General features: G+C 41.4%; 1 protein-coding gene across 2 annotated transcripts in view; it reads right to left on the bottom strand.

Annotated features, from left to right (window-relative positions):
* Nucleotides 1–24,202, bottom strand: part of arhgef15a (Rho guanine nucleotide exchange factor 15a) — an 82,718-nt gene that overhangs the window by 50,322 nt on the left and 8,194 nt on the right. For both annotated transcript variants that reach the window (XM_039662456.2, XM_039662458.2), the window contains 9 exons: nucleotides 10,526–11,224; nucleotides 9,146–9,200; nucleotides 8,596–8,660; nucleotides 7,879–8,126; nucleotides 7,632–7,792; nucleotides 6,178–6,330; nucleotides 5,845–5,974; nucleotides 5,667–5,741; nucleotides 5,052–5,144 (listed from right to left, as the gene is read on the bottom strand). In XM_039662456.2, coding sequence (XP_039518390.2) covers nucleotides 5,052–5,144; nucleotides 5,667–5,741; nucleotides 5,845–5,974; nucleotides 6,178–6,330; nucleotides 7,632–7,792; nucleotides 7,879–8,126; nucleotides 8,596–8,660; nucleotides 9,146–9,200; nucleotides 10,526–11,224 — 1,679 coding nt within the window. The remainder of the gene's footprint in view (nucleotides 1–5,051; nucleotides 5,145–5,666; nucleotides 5,742–5,844; nucleotides 5,975–6,177; nucleotides 6,331–7,631; nucleotides 7,793–7,878; nucleotides 8,127–8,595; nucleotides 8,661–9,145; nucleotides 9,201–10,525; nucleotides 11,225–24,202) is intronic.

The raw sequence follows: 24,202 nt of genomic DNA, 5'->3' as shown, positions 1-24,202 counted from the left end.
TTCTGCCGAGCCTGCGCTCACCGTCAGCCCTGCGAGCCTGCGCTCACCGTCAGCCCTGCCGAGCCTGCGCTCATAGTGCATACTTCAACAACACCGAGTCCGCGCGCCTGCGTACAACCTTCACTGTCAAGCAGACTTTTGCGTTTTTACCGTTTACACGGGAACGCGGCGGTGGAGCGTTTTTAAGATTTCCACTCTGGAGGGTGGTTTCACTTTTTCGCGTTTTTAAGCCCCAAAAACGCCGTCGCCGTGTAAACGAAAGGCACATCCTTGTGGATCTTGTTTATTAGATCCAATACCCACTAAACTACTGAAAGAACTATTACCTGTAGTGGAAGAGCCTCTCCTCAATATTATTAACTCGTCTTTATCTTTAGGTCATGTCCCAAAAATATACAAGCTGGCTGTAATAAAATCGCTCATTAAGAAACCGCAATTAGATCCAAATAACTTGGCAAATTACAGACCCATCTCAAATCTTCCATTTATGTCCAAAATACTTGAAAAAGTAGTGTCCGCTCAATTGTGCTCTTTTTTGCAAGAAAATGATATCTATGAAAAATTCCAGTCAGGATTCAGACCGCATCATAGTACAGAAACTGCGCAAGTTAAAATTACAAATGATTTACTTTTAGCTTCTGACCAAGGCTGTATCTCAATACTAGTCCTACTTGATCTTAGAAGTGATGTGTCGTTCATGAATGATTCGTTCATTTTGAACGAATCTTTAATATGACTCGGGACTATCGAGTTGTCTCAGGGAGTGATTCGTTCATGTTGTGTTACCCGCGCATGCGCATTGCGCAACATATGGATTCTGAATCTGTACTGGAAACAGAAATGATTAGTTCATCTCTCGAGTCTCGAGTTCGGGTTCGGGGCGAGTCCGAGTCTTTCGTTCTTCCTGTCAGTCCCATAGAGCCTATGCTGTCAGTACCGGAAAGAGAAATGATTAGTTCATCTCTCGAGTTCGGGTTCGGCGGGTCCGAGTCTTTCGTTCTTCCTGTCAGTCCCATTGAGCCTATGCTGTCAGACCACCGGAAAGAGGAATGATTAGTTCATTTGAGTCTTCGGGTTTGAGTCCTTCGTTCTTTAGTCACGTGAATTGTCACCGTATTGAATATCCAAATTCAAACTAATTCACAAACCTTTTACAAACAAGCACGTAGATGATGTATAATATAATAGTAGTTAATTAATGTACAATATATAATAAAACACACCACAGATGCATAATATAGAAAAGAGATGGACAGGGACAATAATAAGGAATAATGGAACCTTTGTTTATAATGTTTATTGAACATATTTTGTATTTTAATGCCTATATAACACAATATTCAGACGCAGTCAATAATACGAATCTAATGTTGTATTTGATGCGAGACCCGTGGCCACGTACGTGAGAAAAGAACGACGGACTCAAACCCGAAGACTCAAATGAACTAATCATTCCCCTTTCCGGTACTGAAAGCATAGACTTAATGGGACTGACAGGAAGAACGAAAGACTCGGACCCGCCGAACCCGAACTCGAGAGATGAACTAATCATTTCTCTTTCCGGTGCTGACAGCATAGACTCTATGGGAGTGACAGGAAGAACGAAAGACTCGGACCCGGCCGAACCCGGACTCGAGAGATGAACTAATCTTTAATCTTTCCGGTCCTGCTATATCGCATGGCACGGCCCAGCAGACAGCACAGATCAGAGTCAGACACTGACGAGTCAACAGCTAACGTCTCGAGACATGAGAGAAGGAGAACAAACCTGATAAATATGAAGTTGCAAAGCAAAGAACGTCTCGGATCAGGAGGTGAGGTGAACTATAACAGGGTCAGACTACAATAGCCTGAACTTGAGACCCAGCAACTAATTAATAGCTAACGTTACAGTTATTTCAGTTGCTTTTGGCTTTGGCTGCATTACCCTATTATTTATGTTATTTTTACAAATGTAATTAAGATTTTCGTAAGTACTAGATGTTTTGGGATATTTAACATGACATTTTAATTATATAATTATGAAATGACCGAAATGAACGAAATAACTCGATAAAACATTCGTTCATTTTACTGAACGAGACTCAAAGATCCGAATCAGTAAAATGATCCGAACTTCCCATCACTAGATCTTAGCGCTGCGTTCGACACTATAGATCATATAATACTCTTGGATCGACTACAAAACTTCACTGGTGTCCAGGGACAGGCATTAAGCTGGTTTAGATCGTACTTATCGGACCGTTCTCATTTTGTCTGTTTAAATGGGAAAAAATCAAAGATAACGTCAGTAGACTATGGAGTACCGCAAGGATCGGTTTTAGGCCCTCTGCTATTCTCAATATATATGCTGCCACTTATATATGTTATATATGCACGACACTCAATTATATATTTCATCACGACCAGATGAAAACACTAACTCATCTAAAATGACAGAGTATCTCAAAGATATAAAATGCTGGATGACGCGTAATTTCCTGCTATTAAATTCAGATAAAACAGAGGTATTACTTATTGGTCCAAAAAACTACTCACAAAACCTCTCACAATACAACTTTAATATAGACGGATGTCCTGTTACTTTATCCACTACAGTAAAAGACCTGGCTGTTATACTAGACCGCAACTTGTCTTTCGAAAATCATATTTCATATGTTACAAGAACAGCCTTTTTCCACCTTAGAAACATTGCTAAGCTACGTAACATGCTATCTGTTTCTGATGCTGAAAAATTAGTTCATGCATTCATGACCTCGAGACTAGATTACTGTAATGCTTTATTAGCCGGTTGTCCTGCATCCTCAATAAACAAGCTACAGTTAGTACAAAATGCAGCTGCTAGAGTTCTTACTAGGTCAAGAAAATATGATCATATAACACCGATTTTATCATCTCTACACTGGTTACCTATTAAGTTCCGCATCAACTACAAAATACTACTACTGACCTATAAAGCCCTAAATGGTTTAGCACCTATGTACTTAACGGGCCTTCTTTCGCCCTACAATCCACCGCGTTCCTTAAGATCACTAAATTCAAGGCTTCTGGTCATTCCTAGGATATCGAAGTCCAGTAAAGGAGGGAGGGCGTTCTCGCATTTAGCTCCAAAACTCTGGAATGGCCTTCCCGATACGGTCCGAGCCTCTGACTCGCTGACACAGTTTAAAACTAGATTAAAGACGCTTCTCTTTAGTCAAGCATTCACATAATGCTTACCTTCTAGTCCTCTGTTATGCCATACGGAACCGTTTGCCACTGAAACTGCTTAACGCACCAGTGGGGCTCGACAGCCTTTTAGACAAACGGGTCGGCGCGTATGGTTGGGTTGCGGAGAGTTCAGGTTACGGAGAGTTTGTGAGTTATAACGGAAATCATTATGAACATCAGCTATGCTAATTATTTCCCATCTGCCTTTCTGCTGTTATCTCGGGACGCTTGTCCCGAGAAAAATGGCGTTCGTCAGGTCCAGTTTTGTGTCCAGCCTCTCACGGGGATTTCGGATGCCCCAACGCCTGTGATGAGACGACTCAACGCCTGTGAAGAGACGACTCAACGCCTGCGATATGTTATGGCGCCGTTTGATTCATAAACAATATTTATATTTAATATTTATATTTAAACAATATGAATGTAAGCCAGAGGAGAACTGGCCCCCGACTGAGCCTGGGTTCTCCCAAGGTTTTTTCTCCATCCAATCTGATGGAGTTTTGGTTCCTTGCCACTGTCGCCTTGCTTTTGGCTTGCTTTGAGCTTGCTCAGTTGGGGTTATTTAGTGTTTAGCAATGTTGTTGATCTGTGTTGTGCTACTTTCATGTTATCACTGTGAAGCTGCTTTGATACAATCTGTATTGTGAAAAGCGCTAATGTTAAATGTGACTTGACTTGACATCCGATAAAATATTTTTTTACAATTTCACCCGCGAGCGTTCTCGTGTAAACAGGGCCTAATAAAGTTGGCAGCATTTGGATCCTGATTCCTCTCTTGCTTCAACCACTTCATGACAGAAGAACTCACCAAACATGAATCCAGCAGCACAACTGATATATCTCCGTCAAGGAGACCGACCGATCGAGGACTACGTAAGGGACTTTTTGGAGCTGGCTCATCTGTCTAGTGTGGATGATTTGTGCCTTGGGGCGGCAGTGGCTCAGTGGTTCATGTAGGTTGTCTACAAACCGAAAGGTTGGTGGTTCAATCCCCGGTTCCACCTGACCAAGTGTTGAGGTGTCCATGAGCAAGACACCTAACCCCAGCTGCTCCCGACGAGCTGGATGGCGCCTTGTATGGCTGACACTGTTGTCGGCATGTGTATGAATGGGTGAATGTGAGGCAAATTGTAAAGTGCTTTGGTGGCCATTGGGTCTATGAAAGTGCTATATAAGTGCAGTCCATTTACCATTTTTGGTATTTTTTCGTTGAGGTCTTTCTGAGCCGCTTGGCTATATAATGATACAACTGCATGACTTAAACGGGACCATTGAGCAGTATATCGACTGGCCCTTTTACTGAGCAGTTTGGCATTAACTGTGGGCTTGGCAGATGAGAAACCACACAAACCCAGAGAACCCCCACAGGAACAGCCCGAGTTCCTTCACGTCACTTGAATTTGCGCCTAACAATAGCACACATTTATCTATTAATGTTAGAGCGAGCAGACATGTTAAGTTGCTAATTACATGTTTCAAATGAAAAGCCATATTTGAGGTTTATAAATGATAGGTGAACATTTGGATTTCCTGGCCAACATACTGTAATTACCACAAGGACCCTCCGTTAGGGATCTGTTTGTGAGACTGCTTGACTTCACCACTTCCTGTGTATTTTTCTGTCTATTAAAAACTGAAAATGCCATTTTCGGCCGATAATTGTAACGGCCGAAATTTTGGTGCATACCTACTTCTAGGCATCTGTTAACAGAATAAAACCTTCCTGGGTTCTGTAAAGCAAGAGTATGTAGATATATTCTAAAGAAAATATTCTACTATGGCATAAGGCTATACTTTCTGGAAAATCTATTTTTAAAGAGTCCATTAGTTAATTTACAGACCTTGAGTTTGTCAAACTCCAATTTGTTGTAGATGTGGATGAGCTCCTCCATTTGTTTCATCTGCCCCACCTGTGTGTTTGCCTGCGTGATAAGCTACAAACAAGAAGATAGAGATCAAAGCTGGACATGTAAGGTAAAACAAATGCATATAGAGATATTTAAGAGTTATGAACCATTTTTTAAAAGACGTTTATATTTAGTTTTATTGTCCCACTTTCTAGTGGTACACACAATCAGAATTATTACATCAATGTTCAGTAAATAATCACAATCTTCCATCAAGCAAAATGTCCTATTAGCCCATCCGTAGACGGTTTATGTTGCCAAGAAAAGTTGCAACTCAGCATTTTAATTTATTTATCTGATGTTACGTATAATGATATTTGGGTCAATGACATGATGGTCAGATCTATTAATTTATTATAAATGACATTTAAAAAAATAAATTCACACACATACTGTACACCTCTTCTGTTATGAGCATGTTATTCATTTCTGAATTAAAATTCAAGCAAATGTATTAAAAGCAGTGGAAATTACATGTCGCTAACAATGAAAGTAGATGTGCTGTAGATATTAAAGGTCAAAGGTCAATGCTGATTTAACCCTTTTTACCTCAGACACAGAAGCAAGGGCCTTGGAAGCAGTTTCCTCCTCTTTAGTGCCCTTTGTAGTCCGCTTTTGGATATTCTGCAAAAGGTTGAAATTGATCCAGGCACTATTGTCTGCTCATTTCACATTTACAAATGAGAGGAACAGGTATTTTTGAGAACATTATAATGTTAAATTGCACCTGTATAAGTATTTTGATGCGTGTGATTCGCTGGAAAGGCAGAAGCATAAAGGATGTGAAGGGCAGACGTTTGCAGAGTGGAGATACCTCCAGCCGCCTCATCACAACTGAAAAATCCCTGTTACTCTCCCTGCCAGTACATACACATAAACATAAACAACTCTTCAACACTACATTTATTTATCACTTAACATGTATGTTTTGGTCATTGTACTCTAAAAGTAAATACACTTTAGGTATTTAGAAGCTTTCACTGTTGTTTTAGATTAGAATTATTATTTTGTGGTTGTGTGTTTCACTACAAATGAATTTAGGTGTGTATAAATGTCTCACATCAGTCTGCTGTAGGTCTTTTCTTGGTACTGCTGATTTCTGACGTAATCAATGAAGACTGAGAAATAGCTTTCTGCATGCTCATGAATGATGTCACACACGTCAGATATCACCACACTCTCATCGACTCGCTTCAGCAGATCACCTATAAACCTATGAAAAACAGATATGTTTATTCATTCCCATGAGGTAGTTTGGTTAATGTTTAAGTTTACTTCCATGTACTTACCTATTAGTACTTTCTAGGTAAGTACACTGTAAGTACTGTACTGTAAAAGGAAGCGGTACCAATTTATTCTTATTAAAGCCATTCCAAATCCATGACTATGTCATGATTGATCATTTGACCTTGACTGATATGTTTTTCAGTGACAAATGAAATAAATTTAGGCCTGTTCCTCAACTGAGCTATGCATATTCATTTTATACTTATGTTCTTGCTCCTCCGTCTATGTAATAAATGCACACTCTTAAATGATCAATGTTTTGTAGTGTATTTCAACTACTCAGGTAAGTGCAATGAGGGCCATAGCAAGGGTATCCGGTGCTCTAGTGTAGGTTGTTGCCTTGATAGCACGCAAAAAAAAAAAAAAATCTGCCTGTTATAGCTTGTGTAATTGCCAGCCATTCTTTTGCCATTTATCAAACTTCTCAACACACAGCCTGTCTGTTTTGTTTTTAATCAATGCACAAATCATAGAAATACAGATTGACATTATCTGTGCCTAAATTCTGATTGAGTGGGCAAGGCAGACTTTTAAGTGGGCTCCACTCACCCCTGCCCATGCCTAGATCCAGAAGACTTAGAATACAGTAATATTGTCACGAAGTGATTTTGTGTGTTTTCGTTATTAGTTATTGCCCGTCTATTATTTATCCCAGGTGTTTCTCATTTCTCACGCCCCCTTGTTATCTTGTCTAGCTCGTTTGTCCTTGATTATTTAAGCCCTGTGTTTCTGCCCTGTCTTTGTTGGTTGTTGAATTTATGTGTGTTACGTTGGTGCTTTCATGATTCTCGAGTCCTGCTTCTAGTCTTGTGTCTTGTTTCTAGTTTGTTAATAAAGCTACACTGCGTTTGGACCCAGCCTCAGCTCTGTTTCTCCGCACAACGTCACAAATATAGTGCATTAGTTATGTAGGCTAATTTTATTTCTTTTTTTCCTTTTTTTTTTTTTTTTTTTTGAGTAAATGATTGACTTTCATTATGGGTAAAATATTCAAGATTACTTTTCAAAGATTTCATTATGAGTGAACAATTTCATAATAGTAAATTTCATGCTGTTCCACACACAAGTGTCAGAAGACTTGGCATAAAGTTCACAAGCTTAGACTTATTTTATGGTACCTTTTTGGAGTACGAGTTACACTCTATTTTTGAATAGAAAAGAGTAGGTCATTTTGTAGTCCTCAGATAAATGTAAAAATTCTCATTGTTTCTCCTCTATCCCTCTCACCTCTCGCTGACTTCATAGACCTGCAGGAGGTTGGAGAAGAGGGCCTTCCTATCATGAATGACCATAGTCTCTTTGAGTTCCCGTGACCCCAGGAAGTGATCCTTCAGAACCCGCAAGGAGCGCAGGTAAGAGGCCTCCGAGGTGAGCACCTCAAACATGCTCTAAAAACACACAAAGATTAAAATAAAGATACGTACAAGCTAAACTTGAACAAAAAATAAAAAAATAAAAAAAATATTACTCTAACCTCTTGTCTCTGTATTTCAGTGCGAGCAAGTTTGTATAAAATTCCACTTTCCTTCACCACCGGTAAGTCTTGCCAGAGAGTAATCTCTTCGGGGCCTCTTTTGGATCGGGGGTCAACCACCCCCAGCCCTCCGTGACCCTCAAGACCCAGAGTTTCACTAACACTTTTCCTGTTGCAATCAGGGCTATCAGTCTGGATCTGACTGGCTTCTTTCGAGACTTTAGCCTGGTAGATCTGATACAGAGGTTCTGGGGATGACATGTGTTTGAGAAAGTTTGGTTGAATCACAAAAGATCCAAAGAAACATTATTGCACCTAATGCTTATTCAACTTATCCAGTGTACTATAAATCCTGCTCCAATACCTTCATATTAAATAAAAAAGAAAACCACTAACTCTAGTTTTAAGATGAAAATATTTTTCTGGTAAACCTTTTCAAACAAAATGTCCCCTCAATATCTGAAAATCCTTTTCCTTGTAGGGATATTGTTTGGTCCCATGAGGAAAACAGCTTATAAGTAATACTAGTGATATTAATTGAAAATGCAAAAATGCAGAAAGTTTTCTGTAATGAGAAGGTTTAGAAGTTGGGGTAGGGTTAAAGTTAGGGGATATACAGTATGTAAATGTAATGTCCCCATAAAAACAAGGAAACCCAACATTGTGCGTGTGCGTGCATGCTTGTTTGTGTTTCATGTAGTCATTTAGGTATCTCACCATAGTCACTGTTTGGCTCCCAATCACTGGAGATCCTCCGTGGGCTTTCTGTTTTGTCAAACAGCCTGTAAGAAACCTACAACTATTTAACTTGGCCACACATTACTGGGCTCAAACTAGAATCAGTCACAGATCCTTAAGGCCAAATGACAAGAGAGTTCTTTTTAAAATGTAATTTCTAAACCTAAACTCACAACAAACCTGGGAGACAAAAGAGGTAATTCTCACCACCTCGGACTTTCACTTTGACAGTCTTTCCTGTTAGCAGTGAGTCTGAAATTAAACCTCTCTTTTTCAAATCCGTAAAAGTTGGATATGTCAGGTTTTTATTTCAGGGAAAGAGGATGTGTAAATTAAACTCAACGAATATTAATTGGAAGATGGCGTATTAAACAAGTCAGAATAAAAAACAAGTCAGTGTGTGTGTGTGTGTGTGTAAGCTACTGTCATTATCATTTTAATATTTTCACATCAAAAATATTTTTACAAAACTTTTAACAGCCTACTGAGCCCCCAAAAATAATTTGACTTTTAAGAACTGTAAACTTACTCTTTCTTGTCAATAGACTCCCAGTCTTTGATATTCCCATTTTCATAGCTCTCACCTAGAAAAAAAAAAAAACAGCTTTCCAGAAATCTAGACAAATATCTGTTTCATTTGAGTAATGAATACAGCATTTAAAAGAGATATTTGAGAGGAAAAAAAGACAGAAAAAAGAACTCATAGCATATCTTGATGTCCACAATGATTTCAGCAAGAAGGAAATATTCCTGGAGCAATTAGGGTAGGGTCTAGGCTGGTTTTAGGGGCTTGGACAATGTTACACAGGAACATACTTTAATGTTTGGGGTTATGAACAGGGTTGAGACTATGTTTATTTTCGACAAGAGTGTTGTTCTAGGATCAACACAAGGCATTAAAGGGTTAGTTCACCCAAAATTGAAAATTAAGTCATTAAATACTAGCCCCCATGCTGTACCAACACCGTAAGACCTTCGTTCGTCTTCGGAACACAAATGAAGATATTTTTTATTAAATTTGAGAGCTGTATCACTATCACATAGGCACTCTAAGGGATCGAAACTTGACGGCCCAGAAAGTCAATGAAGAAAATGTTTAAATATTCCATGTGACAACAGTGGCTCAACTATAAGTTTATCAAGCGACGAGAATACTTAAACGAGATTTCAAGAGATTTCCACAACACATGCGCGAGAATTGCGATCTCCTTCAATTACTTCAGTTCAGTTTTCGCGCATGCGTTGTGGAAATCTCTTGAAGGTTTCAGGCCCACAAGGAAGAAAAGGAATAGTCAAATAAAGTCGTTATTTTTGTTTGTTTTTTAGCACAAAAAGTATTCTAGTCGCTTGATAAACTTATAGTTGAGCCACTGTTGTCACATGGAATATTTAAACATTTTCTTCATTGACTTTCTGGGCCGTCAAGATCCATTCCTTTAGGCAGCCTATGTGGTAGTGATACAGCTCTCAAATTTAATCAAAAATATCTTCATTTGTTTCAAAATGAAAAGGAGGGCTTGCTGCGCTTCTGTAAATTCACAAATGATCCGGTGCATCCAGGGCAGGACAAGATCAAACATAAAAAAAGAATCGCCAGTGCAACGCATAAATCTTCTTGGTAACAAATTTATTTGAGGTGCATAACAGTGACTTGACTAACGTTTCGATCTAAAACTACATCTTCATCAGAGTCCTTCTATATCTTCATTTGTGTTCCGAAGACGAACAAAGGTCTTACGGGGTTGGTACAGCATGGGGGTGAGTAATTAATGACTTAATTTTCATTTTTGGTGAACTAACCCTTTAATTCAAAAATTGTGTCATTCTTGGCGAAATCTTAGCCATTAAAAGTGCACAGTAAATATTAAAGTCGTACACACTTTTTCTCTAATAAAACTTCTGTTCTCACCTGATGGGTTTAGCACAGGCATAGGGCGAGACATTCTTCCACGCTCACAGTTGCTGGTGTTTCTAATAGGTAGACCGCCCCCTCGAAGAGAAACCACACAGGCCAATGCTGGCTGAGAAGTCCGCCTCTCTGTCTTTTGCTTAAGTGGAGGGTGATGAGGAAGTCTTGGGGGAGGACGAGGGGGGACAGCTGGAGCAGTAACATTTGATGGCAAAAGATCCAAGTATATATGATCATCGGTGTGGTCAAGCTGTGTGTATTGTTGGCTATTTTGATAATCAGAGGACTGATAAGTCCTTGGCGGTACAGGGGGGTTTGAGTGGTTTTGAAATGACTCATCAGCGTATACAAACCCTTTTCCTGCTAATTTTTGAGGGCTGTGGTGAAGCAGAAAGCTTTGGCAATTTACACACGGAGGCAATACTTGGGGTTTTGAATGGCGAGATGGACTATTCTGTGGCCTACTGACTTCATTGCTGGTTAAAACATCCTCCTTTTTTAGAAACTGATCTCTCTTGATTTCCCTTGATTCAATTACAGTATCCTGTAGAGGTACCCAGACCAGTTTCATACCAGGCCTTTGAAGGTGGCAGATGCAATGACAGTGTTTCTCCTCTGAGGTTTTTGGTGGTACAGTGTAGCCCTGATGATTTTCTATGGTGCCACTCACAGAGTTATTCATTTCACTGCCATCAGGAGCTGAGGGAATGAAGGGTGGTCAGGTGCTTTACTAAGCTTATCAACAGGCCCCAACAGAATCAGATTTTTTAAAATTATATTTATTATTTTCTACTGGTAAAATAATAGGCTATTAAAAATGGTATAATGTATATTGGTTAGTGAATACATGATCAGATTAGCCAAATATTTCATTTATTTTGTTCTTAATTAACTTTTACTATGATAAGTGACAGGGCATTCATGACTTGCATAACGGTTTCCTTATACAATACTCTAACCCAGTGGTCCTAAGTTGGTTTTGCTTTAATACCCATATTTTACAACTTGGTGTTGCATCCCAAAGAAAAATGGAGTAACACTTTGTATGAAGCCTATGCAAAAAGGCAGTAACTGCAGTTTTGGTAAAGCTATAATTATTACAATTTTCATGACATTCAAGGCATCCTTTGTTATGTGACAAAACATCTTATTTTAAATGCGTGTCGTTTTAGAGAAAAATGGTAGTGGTTTGTACAGTAACTGCAAAAAGCCCTAGCAAAAGACATTTTTCTCAGTTCTGCACTCTACGTAGTTACTGCCTTTTTGCTTTGTATGGCAGTATGCTTATGATGAATTATAGCCTCATATATACTTATTTATAAGTAAGTAAATTACTATTCTATAAAAATATCTTTTTTTTTAAATCTATAAAATATAATTACTTATAAGTCATGCACTAGCTTTTTCAATGTGCATACTTATAATCAATTATACACTGATTTATAAATGATCAAATATAAAATAGTTCCAGAGACATTTGTTTTCTGTATCAATTAGTTATCAATTATGTATTCAATGGCTAATGTTTGCATTAGAGGTCATGAATTCTAACAAATCTACATCTCAGCCATATGCATAGTATAGCAGTTTTAATTATTCTTTAAAAAATACTGTTGCAGTGTTTTGCTAGTATGTTATTTAAAAAAAAGATAGATGAATGATTTCTCTGTCTCCCAACTGAAATAAAGAAATAAAAAATCTGAATCGCTAAAAAGTCATTGTAACTATACTAAAATAACATTATAGCAATGCTGGTTGCATCTTTATAAATACATTCATGGAACCCCTAGGGGAAAAAACAGATACCTAAATAAAATGTAATTTCATACTACCACAGATCCATTAACATACTGCAACTGTGACTTGAGACTTACTGATATAAATATTCGAATTAAACTTTATTTTGAGTACTTCTTCATAGCACAATGCATATTTCTTAATATTAAGCTTAGAATGTGTTTTAATGTCACTATTAATAAGGATACTAAGTCTTTGTATAATATCAGTCTTTAAATGTATTTAAAAAGTATAAAAGTATTTAAGATGTACCTAAAGTATACTTGGAATAGTTCCACTTTAGCACAAACAAACATAAGTGTATCTCATATTTCTGGTTAACTAAACTGAATTAAGAACAAAATTACTTGTTCCAATTTAACAGACTTTAAGTGTACCAATTCAGCATACTAAAAGTACAATTGCACTGTGTTTATTTTAAGTACATAAATATGTAAATGCATTTGTCATATACTTAGCATAAAATAAATGTATTTAAAAAAAATTTATACATTTTAGTATATTGATTTTTCACTAGGGACCATACAACTGACTAATCAATACTTAAAGGACAACTCCGGCGCAAAATGAACCTTTGGTCTAATTACACATTGTTACCTATTCAACCGTTATCTGAGATTTGTTTTCATGATTGCTGAATGTAAATAGTTTTATCTCTAAAAACAGTTTAGCCTATAACGCTAGTATAATGCTAGTATATAGGGCCATAGACATATACACTAGACCTCACCTTGGGGTTCTAAGCATGCGTCAAAACCGCCGCCATCTTGGAACAGGGGTCTTGTCATAGGAAGTAGCTAGGTAACGCTGCTATCTCTGCCTTTACTTCGAATTCATTGATGGTGGCGGACTTAAGTGCAGCGTATGATTTTCACTGATGAAATCTGAACTAGGAAGAATGTTTTTTTTTTTTTTAATTCTTTCTAGAATCAATGATAAATACATGTCTGACCAAAAAAACAAGAAAAATCGCATTCATGATGATTTATGGTGATTTTATTTCCGTTAGACCTGTGTCTACTTCATTGACGCTGATGCATTAAAGTGGAGGGGCTCCCCTGTTTCAAGATGGCGGCTCTATTGACGCATTCGTTCCAATGAACTGTCGTAGCCAAGGTGAGGTCTAGTGTATATGTCTATGATATAGGGCATAGATTAATGACAAATAAAAATCGCTTGTTATTACCACTAACAAGGCTCAAAATAGCCCCACAGTTACACAATAGCATAATAAGGGTCCCTACATTCAAACCGAAGCATTGAGAACTTTGTCAGTGTCCAAACAGTTTAACAAGAAGATATTTTATACGCACAGTCAACTTCGCGAATACAGGAAGAAGCCATCTTTGAAAAATAGTCTCTACCAGTCGATCTACGAACGCCGATCCAAGTGCGCTGAACTGTGCAGAATCTCATATGGTCCGTTGTTTCCGGAAGAAACACAAACACGAACCGTTTTCTTCTCTTCAATATGTACACGTAGCCTACTGTTCGCGCTCGCCTTATCACCTTATTCACATCTCGCCAGCGCACATGGATCGGCGTTCGTAGATCGACTGGTAGAGACAATTTTTCAAAGATGGCTTCTTCCTGTATTCGCGAAGTTGACTGTAGATGCGTTCCATTCGACCGAAAGTGGACTGCGAAGTGGACTTCACAGGGTATTTCGCCATCTTAAGTGAGATTCCAATTCGAAGGGAACGAACATGTTCAGTTCGAAGGGCACTGCAAACTAGGGCTGAACGATTAATTGCATTTGCGATAAAATCACGATATGATGAAACGCGATTTTGTAATCGCAAGAGCTGCGATTACACTGGTCACTTGACACGCGAGAGAAAAGCAGTCTGCAAGATAAAGCATCAACTTGCCACGCTACACGGTCTGGCGTCCAGGAAAGAACAGTTTATTGTGTTATTTATTCTCTCCTCTCCTCAACAATCCTGGATCGATTCAGAGAATTTCAGAATTGAGTCTGAGCTTAGTTTTTAAACACAGATGCGTGATGACGGTGCGCGTGCTTTAGAAACGAACCGTGTTCTGAATCTGCTTGCTTCTATTTTCTCGCTCTCTCTCTTCCTCACTCACACACACGACACCGCTCGAACCTTCCAAAACATAGTAACATTATTTCATAAAGTTCGGAATTGAACCGAATTACAAGGACATTCGCGGGCTTCATTGAACAGGTTTTGCGGCTTTGCTTGATGTTATAACGTTACACTTGCAGTGCGCATTCTCTCCCGCGGGAATTGTCCTACAAATGCTTCACAGAGGCATTATTTATGTCTTTTGGAATGCAGTTGGCTTATATATTAAAACTATGAAAATCACTGAGAAGGCTGCTTTCATTTTAAAATACTAACGCGTGCTTTGTGAAGAGCGCTCGTGCATGCGGCCGTGAGCGACTCATTGGTTAAATGTGCATAAACGTGCATGCCAAAATCCTTTTATGACGCGAAATTAATGTAAACACGGTCAGTTATATCTTAAACCAAGAGGACAAACCACATTTACAATTTCAAAAGAGACATGTGCATTAGTGTGAATGCAGCTTATCATATCTAAACTGAGGGGGAATCACTCCAACTCTTGAATGAAAAACATTCAGACAGCCTACTTTTAAATACTGAGACCACTCTTTCTTTATTGCTTGTAATGCTTTTTTGTTTCTCTTTATTTACTAGCTTTCATATTTTGAAGCTATATTATTTTATATAGCCTATTTAAAATTCTTAACATGTAATTGGTTTAATTAAATGTTTTTATATATATATTTATTTTTTAAAGTATGTGTTTTTACACATGTAATTAAATACATATTTTAAGTGTTATTAAGATTAATTAAAAGAAAAAAGTAGATCAGATCATGAGCTGCCTCAAGATTCCCATCCCTACTGTACAATGATTTATCGCTTGTCTTTGTCGACTAATGCAGAAGGTAAAAATTTTTTTTTTTAAATCGCATATTAAATCGCAATCGTAATATTGGTTAAAAAAAATCGCAATTAGATTATTTTCCATAATCGTTCAGCCCTACTGCAAACGGCATAGGGAATAAGGGAACATCGATACATCACTTCACAGGAAGTCAGTGAAGTCCACTTCAACTGATATACCGTGTTCAGGGAGTAGGGAGCAGTGAACACTGCGTAGGGACCATAGACTGTAAAAAAAATATGGACGTATGTCCGTGACGTCACCCATAGGTTTCTGAAGAGCGATTTTGAGGCCTAAAATGGGCGGGGCCAACCGTCGCCATCTTGGCAGTGCGTCACCTCTCGTCACTACCGGATTAATTAAAATGGGCAAAGAGGCGGGACGCGGGTGGAGCTGAGGTGCTAATGCTATGCTACTGCCGCTGAATTGACAGCTGATTAAAAAAGTAAAGCCAATGGTTAAAGTTCATGTTTTGCCCTTCGAAATATAATAATAGTGAAGACGTAACTAAAAGTGAGACTACCTAACTTTTTTTATCAACTTTATTAATCTCACAAATGGGGCAATGGGCTCTATGCACGGCGTTATTTCCGGTGAAGGATTAAGGATGCTTGATAACTTCCGCCGATCATAGAGTCCAATGCAATACTGAGAATTTATATTGAATTTTATACTCCATGGTTATACAAATGAAACGTTAGTCACAAAAACAGATAAAACAGACATCCCTCGTTGTGTTTATGCTTCTTTTTAAAATTATATTAAATAAACATAACTATATATAAAATTACATCTAAACGTATGTGCGTTTCGTTTCAAAGACGGGAGGACAGTAAATATTGAAGACTCTGCCATAATCCCGTTTTCTCCGGTTTTCCTCCGCTTTAAAGTCCCCGTGAAATAAAAATTGAACCTATTTACTTTGTTAGCGCATATTACTAGTCTTGTGGTGAACAATTAATCCGTGCAAGTGAATATATATTAAAAAAATGTTTTACCTTAGTAATCTTTAATCAAAATCTGAAAAGTTACTTCCGGTCTGGAACGGTTTCTTTTTCTGATGACGTAGGTTTCACAGTTTGGGTAGGGAAACGCTTAACCACTCCCCTCAAACCATTAGTTTGCTATGAGCGAGAGATGGAGAGGAGGAGCGCTAGAGTAAAACCCTGCCCTCTGTTCAATATTCCGTTTCACTTGGAAATACGTCACAGCACTGGAGAAAAATCGTTTGCAACTTTCGGTTCACGGGGACTTTAATCTACACAACCGGAAATGGACGAGCATCCTTAAGTCAAATGCGGAACTTATGCGTGCATATAGCCCATTAGTTAAGAGCATGTATACAAGTACATTAACACAGATCACACATTTCTCACAACAAGCAGTCAACTATGTGCATTATTATTCTGCTATTTAAAAATGTATTAGTCACTTACAATATTGCTCTAAGCTTGTGCATGTGACAGTGATTCAAGGCAAGCACACATGTCAGTCGGCATCACGTCAAGTTCGTAAAGAGCTTTAATTCAGTCCATTTTACTGATTTATCTGATTTTGGCCGCCTCTCAGTTTCTCAGATGAGTCAAACCAAAGATATTACCTCAGAACTTCAAGTAAATGAACTAGAAATCCGCGCTCATTCAAGGGTGTGCATCTATTGCATGGACGGAGAGAAAGCACTGAAATCATCAAACATCCATTAGTGCATGCGAGGGAAACAGCTGGAAACACGGCGCTGGTCGTTCTCTCCATACTCAACACGACGGAATCCAACGGCGTGCACGGGCGAAGGTATAATATTAAATTGTATGAAATAATCCCGGAAAAGCACAACACAGCTGAGGGTGACGCTAACAGACAGCAGACAATCGACAGTGAGTGAACGCGGCGGCAAGAATCCACCTGTCACTCAAGTGGCCACGCCCTTAATTATGCAGAACTTTAAGGCTTAAATATAATTTCAGATTAGTTGTAAAAAAATTCACCCCCCTCACAGTTGTCATGAAGGGAAAAATGAGCTATAGACCAAAGCCACTTTTTGCTCCAGGCTGTAAACATGTTTTTTTCTGCTGTAAAGTTGGGCATTTTAACATGGGGGAGATACAGATTTAACTCGCTTCTGCAGCCTGCCTCAAGCGGCCACTCGATAAATTACAGTTTAATTCACTTCCGTGTTGGCTTCAAGAGAGAGACGGGGAGGTTGCCGCTTGGTCACGCAGTGTTCACTGTGTATAAAATGTGTATAGTGTGAATAAAATATCTCCTTATTAAACTGTTTGTACACTGACAAAGTTCTCAATGCTTTGGTTTGAATGTAGGGACCCTTATTATGCTACCGTGTTTGTGTGGGGCTATTTTGAGCCTTGTTAGTGGTAATAACAAGCGATTTTTATTTGTCATTACTCTATGCCCTATATACTAGCGTTATACTAGCGTTATAGGCTAAACTGTTTTTAGAGATACAAATTTACATTCGGCAATCATGAAAACAAATATCAGATAACGACTAGGTAACAATGTGTAATTAGACCAAAGGTTCATTTTGCGCTGGAGTTGTCCTTTAAAAATCAGTGTATAATGGATTATGAGAATGCACATTGAAAAAGCAAATGCATGGCTAATTTTGCTGATAATTTACTCACCCCCATGTCATCCAAGATTCCATGTCTTTCTTTCTTCAGTCGAAAATAAATTAAGGTTTTTGTTGAAAACATTCCAGGATTTTCTCCATAAAATGTACTTCAATGGGAACCGACCAATGGGAACCAAATGGTTCAAGGTCTAGTGCAGCTTCAAAGGGCTTTAAACGACACCAGACGATGAATAAGGGTCTTATCTAGCGAAATGAGTGGTCATTTAAAAAAATAAATAAAAAATAATAATAATTTTATAAGCACAAATGCTCTCCTTGCTCTGTTCTGTGATGAGCGTTCGTGACTTTCCTGTTCAAACTCATTCATCAAAATGAACAAATCTTTTTTTGAGTCATTTGACGACCCCTGCTGTTGGTCTTGAACATTGCCGTTGGTTCCTGAGCCCACTAATTGCATTAAAATGCCTAATTGCTTCAACACTGGAAACACCTGTGACCTTAGACGCTTAAAAGATTACCTTTTTTTTTTTTTTTTGCTGTTTTGCTTGCGTTGTATTTTGTTGCTTTTTGCATTTACATTTCAAACCTCAACATTGTATTACACTGTCAACCATGCATCGTGCTCTACACACTGATTTTGCTGATAACTAACTACAGAAACACTTTTATTTTCTTTAACTGTTGTCATTTCATTATTTTGTTTTTGTCTTATCATTTGTAGTTAAATAAACATTAGTTTTGAGCCTATTATTTGGTTTGCGTGTGTCCCTTGTTTTTGTTGCTTCCCTTGAGCGGTCGTAACAAATTGGGGGCTCGTCTGTCCTTTGGTAATTTGATTGCATTACATTTTTGGATGCTTAGTTTGATAATTGATTATTTGTTGGACACACGAAAATGTTTTTGTGCCAAAGTCAATTTGTTCACTGTGTGAAATCACCAGTTGGTAAATGAATGTGCAATATTGTTTTTTTGAACGTGAGTTTTCTCTGATAGGTATAGCGGCATGTTTCTTTTGAGATGTGTCGGATTTGTTAATTTTCTGTAGTGTTGCGGTGGGTAGTAGTAATTATTTCGGGAGCACATCCGTGTTGAAGGCGTCGCTGGTTTGACAAGTTGCGTTTTTCACCCAGCGGGCTACAGTGCATTAATACCCCCTACCGGTAATCGCATGAAGACTAGGGTTGAGTTAGGTAGAAGTATTGGAAAGCTAGGGAAAACGTCTCAGGTTACGACTGTAACCTATGTTCCCTGAGAACAGGGAACGAGACAATACGTTGAATGACGCAATGGGGAACGCCTCAGGCGTGACAGGTGTCTAAAATCAAATATCAACTCACAGTAATCAGGTTGACCGGCGACAGCCCGTGCATCATCAGCTTGAATGATGAGCGCGTCAATCTGGATGTATAAGAAGGGCGCCTTGAAACCGTGACAACATCCTATCGTCTGAAGGGACTGTTGCAGGCAGGCCCCGAGGCATGGCAACGAGACGTATTGTCTCGTTCCCTGTTCTCAGGGAACATAGGTTACAGTCGTAACCTGAGACGTTCCCTTTCGAAGGGAACTCAACAATACGTCGAATGACGCAATGGGGAACGAAATACCCACTCCGCCATGCTGAGGGGAGTGCATGCCGAAAAGGCAGTGACAACTGTCAGAACCAGTAATTCCAAGGAACACTGAAACCACTCACCCTATGTTACATCGGGCTGTCAGTGACAGCACTCCCTACCGGTCATAGCCCAAGCTAATGAACCAAGAAAAACCAGAACGTACTAACGTGGGTAAATCGGGGCCAGCTCAAAGGCTTTAGGACCACCACTTCAAAATAGAAGGGGTCCCTTCTAGGGAGTGTGGCTAGGGGGCCAAAGGGACCCCCAGCCAATCACTATTCAGGAGAGCACTCCTCCTGAAATGCCCCCAGGCTGGCCTGGTGATCTGTACTAAGACACACAGTCTGGCCATAGCCTGTCCGTCCAAGACAGAGCCTCTGGAAATTGCCTAGGAAAGGCATCCAAAAACTGAAGGCCCACGAAGCTGGCAGAAACCATCGAGTTTCGGATCACAGAGACGGGATCCTCCGGAGAGTGTGACTCAACCTCAAAACAACGGGAATCGTACACTCAATCCACGAGTTTCCACCTAGTGCTCGCTTTGAGCACTGAGGAAGTAAGAGAGGGATCGAAATCAGGAAGGTCAATGAGACCTAAGACCTGATGACCCCCTGTGTGGGGAGCTCTGAAACATGAGGGCTCATGTCAGGAAGGCCGTACATTGTGCGGCCTGAAACCCCACGACCACAGCATGTGGAAGCTCATCCTTCAGGAAAGCCAGAGGCTAGAAACCTGACAGACCCACAATATGGGGCTACCTCGAAAAAGGTCTAATGAGACCTAAAACCACCAGTTGTGGGAGATAGCTTGAACAAGGGAAGTGCCTGTCGTAATGTATTGCGACAAAGACACATCTAGAGTGGGACCCAAAGTGAAGAACCGGAGTCTGAACCACATAAGAAGGGACCGAAGCATACTGCGCGTGACCCTCACCATAAGAAATGGATTTTAAAAAAGTCCACAAGACATCTTGTCGATAATAGGTGAAGTATGGGTTTGTGTACTTCACTCTGAATTCAGGAAGGCCTGTTGAGGCCTGTAACCTAGCGACCACAGTGTGTGGGAGCTCATGGCCAGGAAGGCCTGGTAAGGCCTGTAACCTGGCGACCACAGTATGCGGGAGCTCGTAACCTGGCGACCACAGTATGTGGGAGCTCATAACCAGGAAGGCCTAGTGAGGCCTGCAACCTGGCGACCACAGTGTGTGGGAGCTCATGACCAGGAAGGCCTGGTAAGGCCTGTAACCTGGCGACCACATCCGGTGGGAGCTCGTACTCAGGAAGGTCAGGGAGACCCAGCCTGGTGTACCTGAAAAACCACACCAAGTGGGAGCAACTTCCAGAAGTTAGCTCTTAAGAACTCTTAAAGTGGGACCCGAGGAAAGACCGGGGTCTGAGCCACATAAGAAGGGACCGAAGCATACCGCGCGTGACCCTCACCATAAGGAATGGATTTTAAAAAGTGCACAAGACATCTCGTTGGGTGACTTACCACAATAATAGGTGAAGTATGGGTTTGTGTACTTCACTCTGAATTCAGGAAGGCCTGGTGAGGCCTGTAACCCAGCAACCACAATATGTGGGAGCTCATAACCAGGAAGGCCTGTTGAGGCCTGTAACCTGCCGACCACAGTGTGTGGGAGCTCATGACCAGGAAGGCCTGGTAAGGCCTGTAACCTGGCGACCACATTGGGTGGGAGCTCGTACTCAGGAAGGTCAGTGAGACCCAGCCTGGTGACCACAACCTGTGGGAGCTTACTCCACCAAGTGGAGGCTACTTCTTCCAGAAGTTAGCCAGAGAAGGGCATCCCTGTAGCCTACTTAAGTGACAGGACGCCTCTTAAAGTGGGACCCAAGGGAAGACCGGGGTCTGACCCACATAAGAAGGGACCGAAGCATACCGCGTGTGACCCTTACCATACGAAATGGATTTTAGAAAGTACACAAGACATCCGGTCATGTGATTTACCACAATAATAGGTGAAGTATGGGTTCGTGTACTTCACTCTGAATTCAGGAAGGCCGAACTTGAGGCCTGTAACCTGGCAGCCACAACAAGTGGGAACCCATAATCAGGAAGGCCTGACAAGGCCCAACACCCGATAGTCCCAATGCATGGGGAGCTCACATTCAGGAAGGCCGCTGAGGCCTGCAGCCTGACATGTGAAGACTCACCACTACAACTTAGCGACCACGAAAAGTGGGGGTTTCAAATTCAGGAAGGCCGGGTGAAGCCTGCAACCTGACATGTGACAACTCATAACCAGGAAGGCCAATGAAGCCTGAAGCCTGGTGACCACAGAGTGGGAGCAAAGTGCTCAGGAAAGGTGGTGAGGCTGTAGTCTGGCTACCGCAGCATGTGGGAGCCCACATTCAGGAAGGCTGGTGAGGCCTGTAAACTGACTACCACAGTATGTGGGAACTCATAACCAGGAAGGCCCCTTTGAGGCCTGTAACCTAACGACCACAATGTAGGGGAGCTCATAACCAGGAAGGCCTGGTGAGGCCTGTAACCTGGCGACCACAGAAAGTGGGAGCTCATAACCAGGAAGGCCTGGTGAGGCCTGTAACCTGGCAACCACAGTATGTGGGAACTATAACCAGGAAGGCCCCTTTGAGGCCTGTAACGTAGCGACCACAATGTGTGGGAGCTCATAACCAGGAAGGCTTAGTGAGGCCTGTAACCTGGCGACCACAGTATGTGGGAGCTCATAAACAGGAAGGCCTGGTGAGGCCTGTAACCTGGCGACCACAGTATGTGGGAGCTCATAACCAGGAAGGCCTGGTGAGGCCTGTAACCTGGCGACCACAATGTGTGGGAGCTCATAACCAGGAAGGCCTGGTGAGGCCTTTAACCTGGCGACCACAGTATGTGAGAGCTCGTATCCTGGTGACCACAGTATGTGGGAGTTCATAACCAGGAAGGCCTGGTGAGGCCTGTAACCTGGCGACCACAATGTGTGGGAGCTCATAACCAGGAAGGCCTGGTGAGGCCTTTAACCTGGCGACCACAGTATGTGAGAGCTCGTATCCTGGTGACCACAATATGTGGGAGCTCATAACCAGGAAGGCCTGGTGAAGACTGTAACCCAGCGACCACAGCATGTGGGAGCTCATAACCAGGAAGGCCTGGTGAGGCCTGTAACCTGGCGACCACAATAAGTGGGAGCTCATAACCAGGAAGGCCTGGTGAGGCCTGTAACCTGGCGACCACAGTATGCGGGAGCTCATTACCAGGAAGGCCTGGTGAGGCCTGTAACCCGGCAACCACAGTATGTGGGAACTATAACCAGGAAGGCCCCTTTGAGGCCTGTAACGTAGCGACCACAATGTGTGGGAGCTCATAACCAGGAAGGCCTAGTGAGGCCTGTAACCTGGCGAACACAGTATGTGGGAGCTCATAACCAGGAAGGCCTGGTGAGGCCTGTAACCCGGCAACCACAGTATGTGGGAGCTCCCACAGAAGTCTCTCCGTGGCCACCATAGCACCGACGGAACAGCAGATTGCTTGGTGGCCCGGAGTCCCGCAGCAGATCAGTCTGGTAGGCCTGAGGACCACAAGGGCGTGCAGAACCGCACCTGCCTGACCTGCTGCCGTGTACGCTCTGTCATTCAAGCATGAAGATGTCTTGAGCAGCTTGGATGACAGGGTCAGAGCTCTTAGTGAAGAGGACCAACCAGAGACGAGATAGTTAGCCAACGTCTCGTCCACTGGCGGCATCGACACATATCCGTGCTCCACGGCTCCCTCCACAGCAGCGAAACTAGCCCGCTGATGCAGATAGAGACGTGAGGAGAACGGATTCTTCCATACCCTCTCAATCCCAGCGTGGAGATCAGAAAGGAATGGAAGGCTCATCCGGGCTGGTGGCTTATGGGTGGGGAGGAACCAGCCATCCAAAATACCATGAGCGGGTTCCTCCCAGACGCGCCTCCACTGCAACTGCAATCTGTCTGTGGCGCGCCCCATAATGTCAACCAGCTCAGCGTACACTGGGCAGGAGGGCTGAAATGGTTCGGTCTCAACCAAACTGACATCCTTTTCTATATATATATATATATATATATATATATATATTACATATTACAGCCAACTCCTGCCCTGCCCGAAGAGAAAAGTTACAGATTCACCAAAGAGAGAGAGCGCTCATTTTCTCTCTTCTTAGATGTTCAGCGTTAATCTGTAACTCACCCTCGTCAGCTGGTAGATCATCCGCGAGGTTAACGCCCCTCTCCCAAAAATCTGCCAGCTCCATCTGAAAGCTCCACGAGCTCAACCGCCACTGAGCCTCAGCTCGAGCGGGAACCGGAACCGCGGGGTTCAGATGCCGCGCCCACTTCCCTCGAGAAGTGGGTCAGACGAGAGCAGAGAGTTCTGAAAGGAAAACTCTCAGTTCGCGGAAAAAACTCCTTTGAGAGCTTCCCGCACATGCTCTTCTCTCAGGCAGAACACGCACAGATCGTGTGAATCCTCCGGTGTCAAATATCTGGACACAAGTCGGCACACTCGCGCAAAGTGTTTCTCCACGTCTCTGCGCGCTTAATCGTTGATACTATCACACAGACAAACAGTCCCTGAAGACGAAAAGATGTTGTCAGGGTTTCAAGGCGCCCTTCTTATACATCCAGATTGACGCGCTCATCATTCAAGCTGATGATGCACGGGCTGTCGCCGGTCAACCTGATTACTGTGAGTTGATATTTGATTTCAGACACCTGTCACGCCTGAGGCGTT

Source organism: Pimephales promelas, chromosome 4 (assembly GCF_988280905.1).
Source record: "Pimephales promelas chromosome 4, fPimPro1.hap1.1, whole genome shotgun sequence".
Taxonomy (NCBI): Eukaryota; Metazoa; Chordata; class Actinopteri; order Cypriniformes; family Leuciscidae; genus Pimephales; species Pimephales promelas.
The sequence above is the reverse complement of the archived record's forward strand: the minus strand, read 5'-3'. Positions and strand labels throughout refer to the sequence as shown.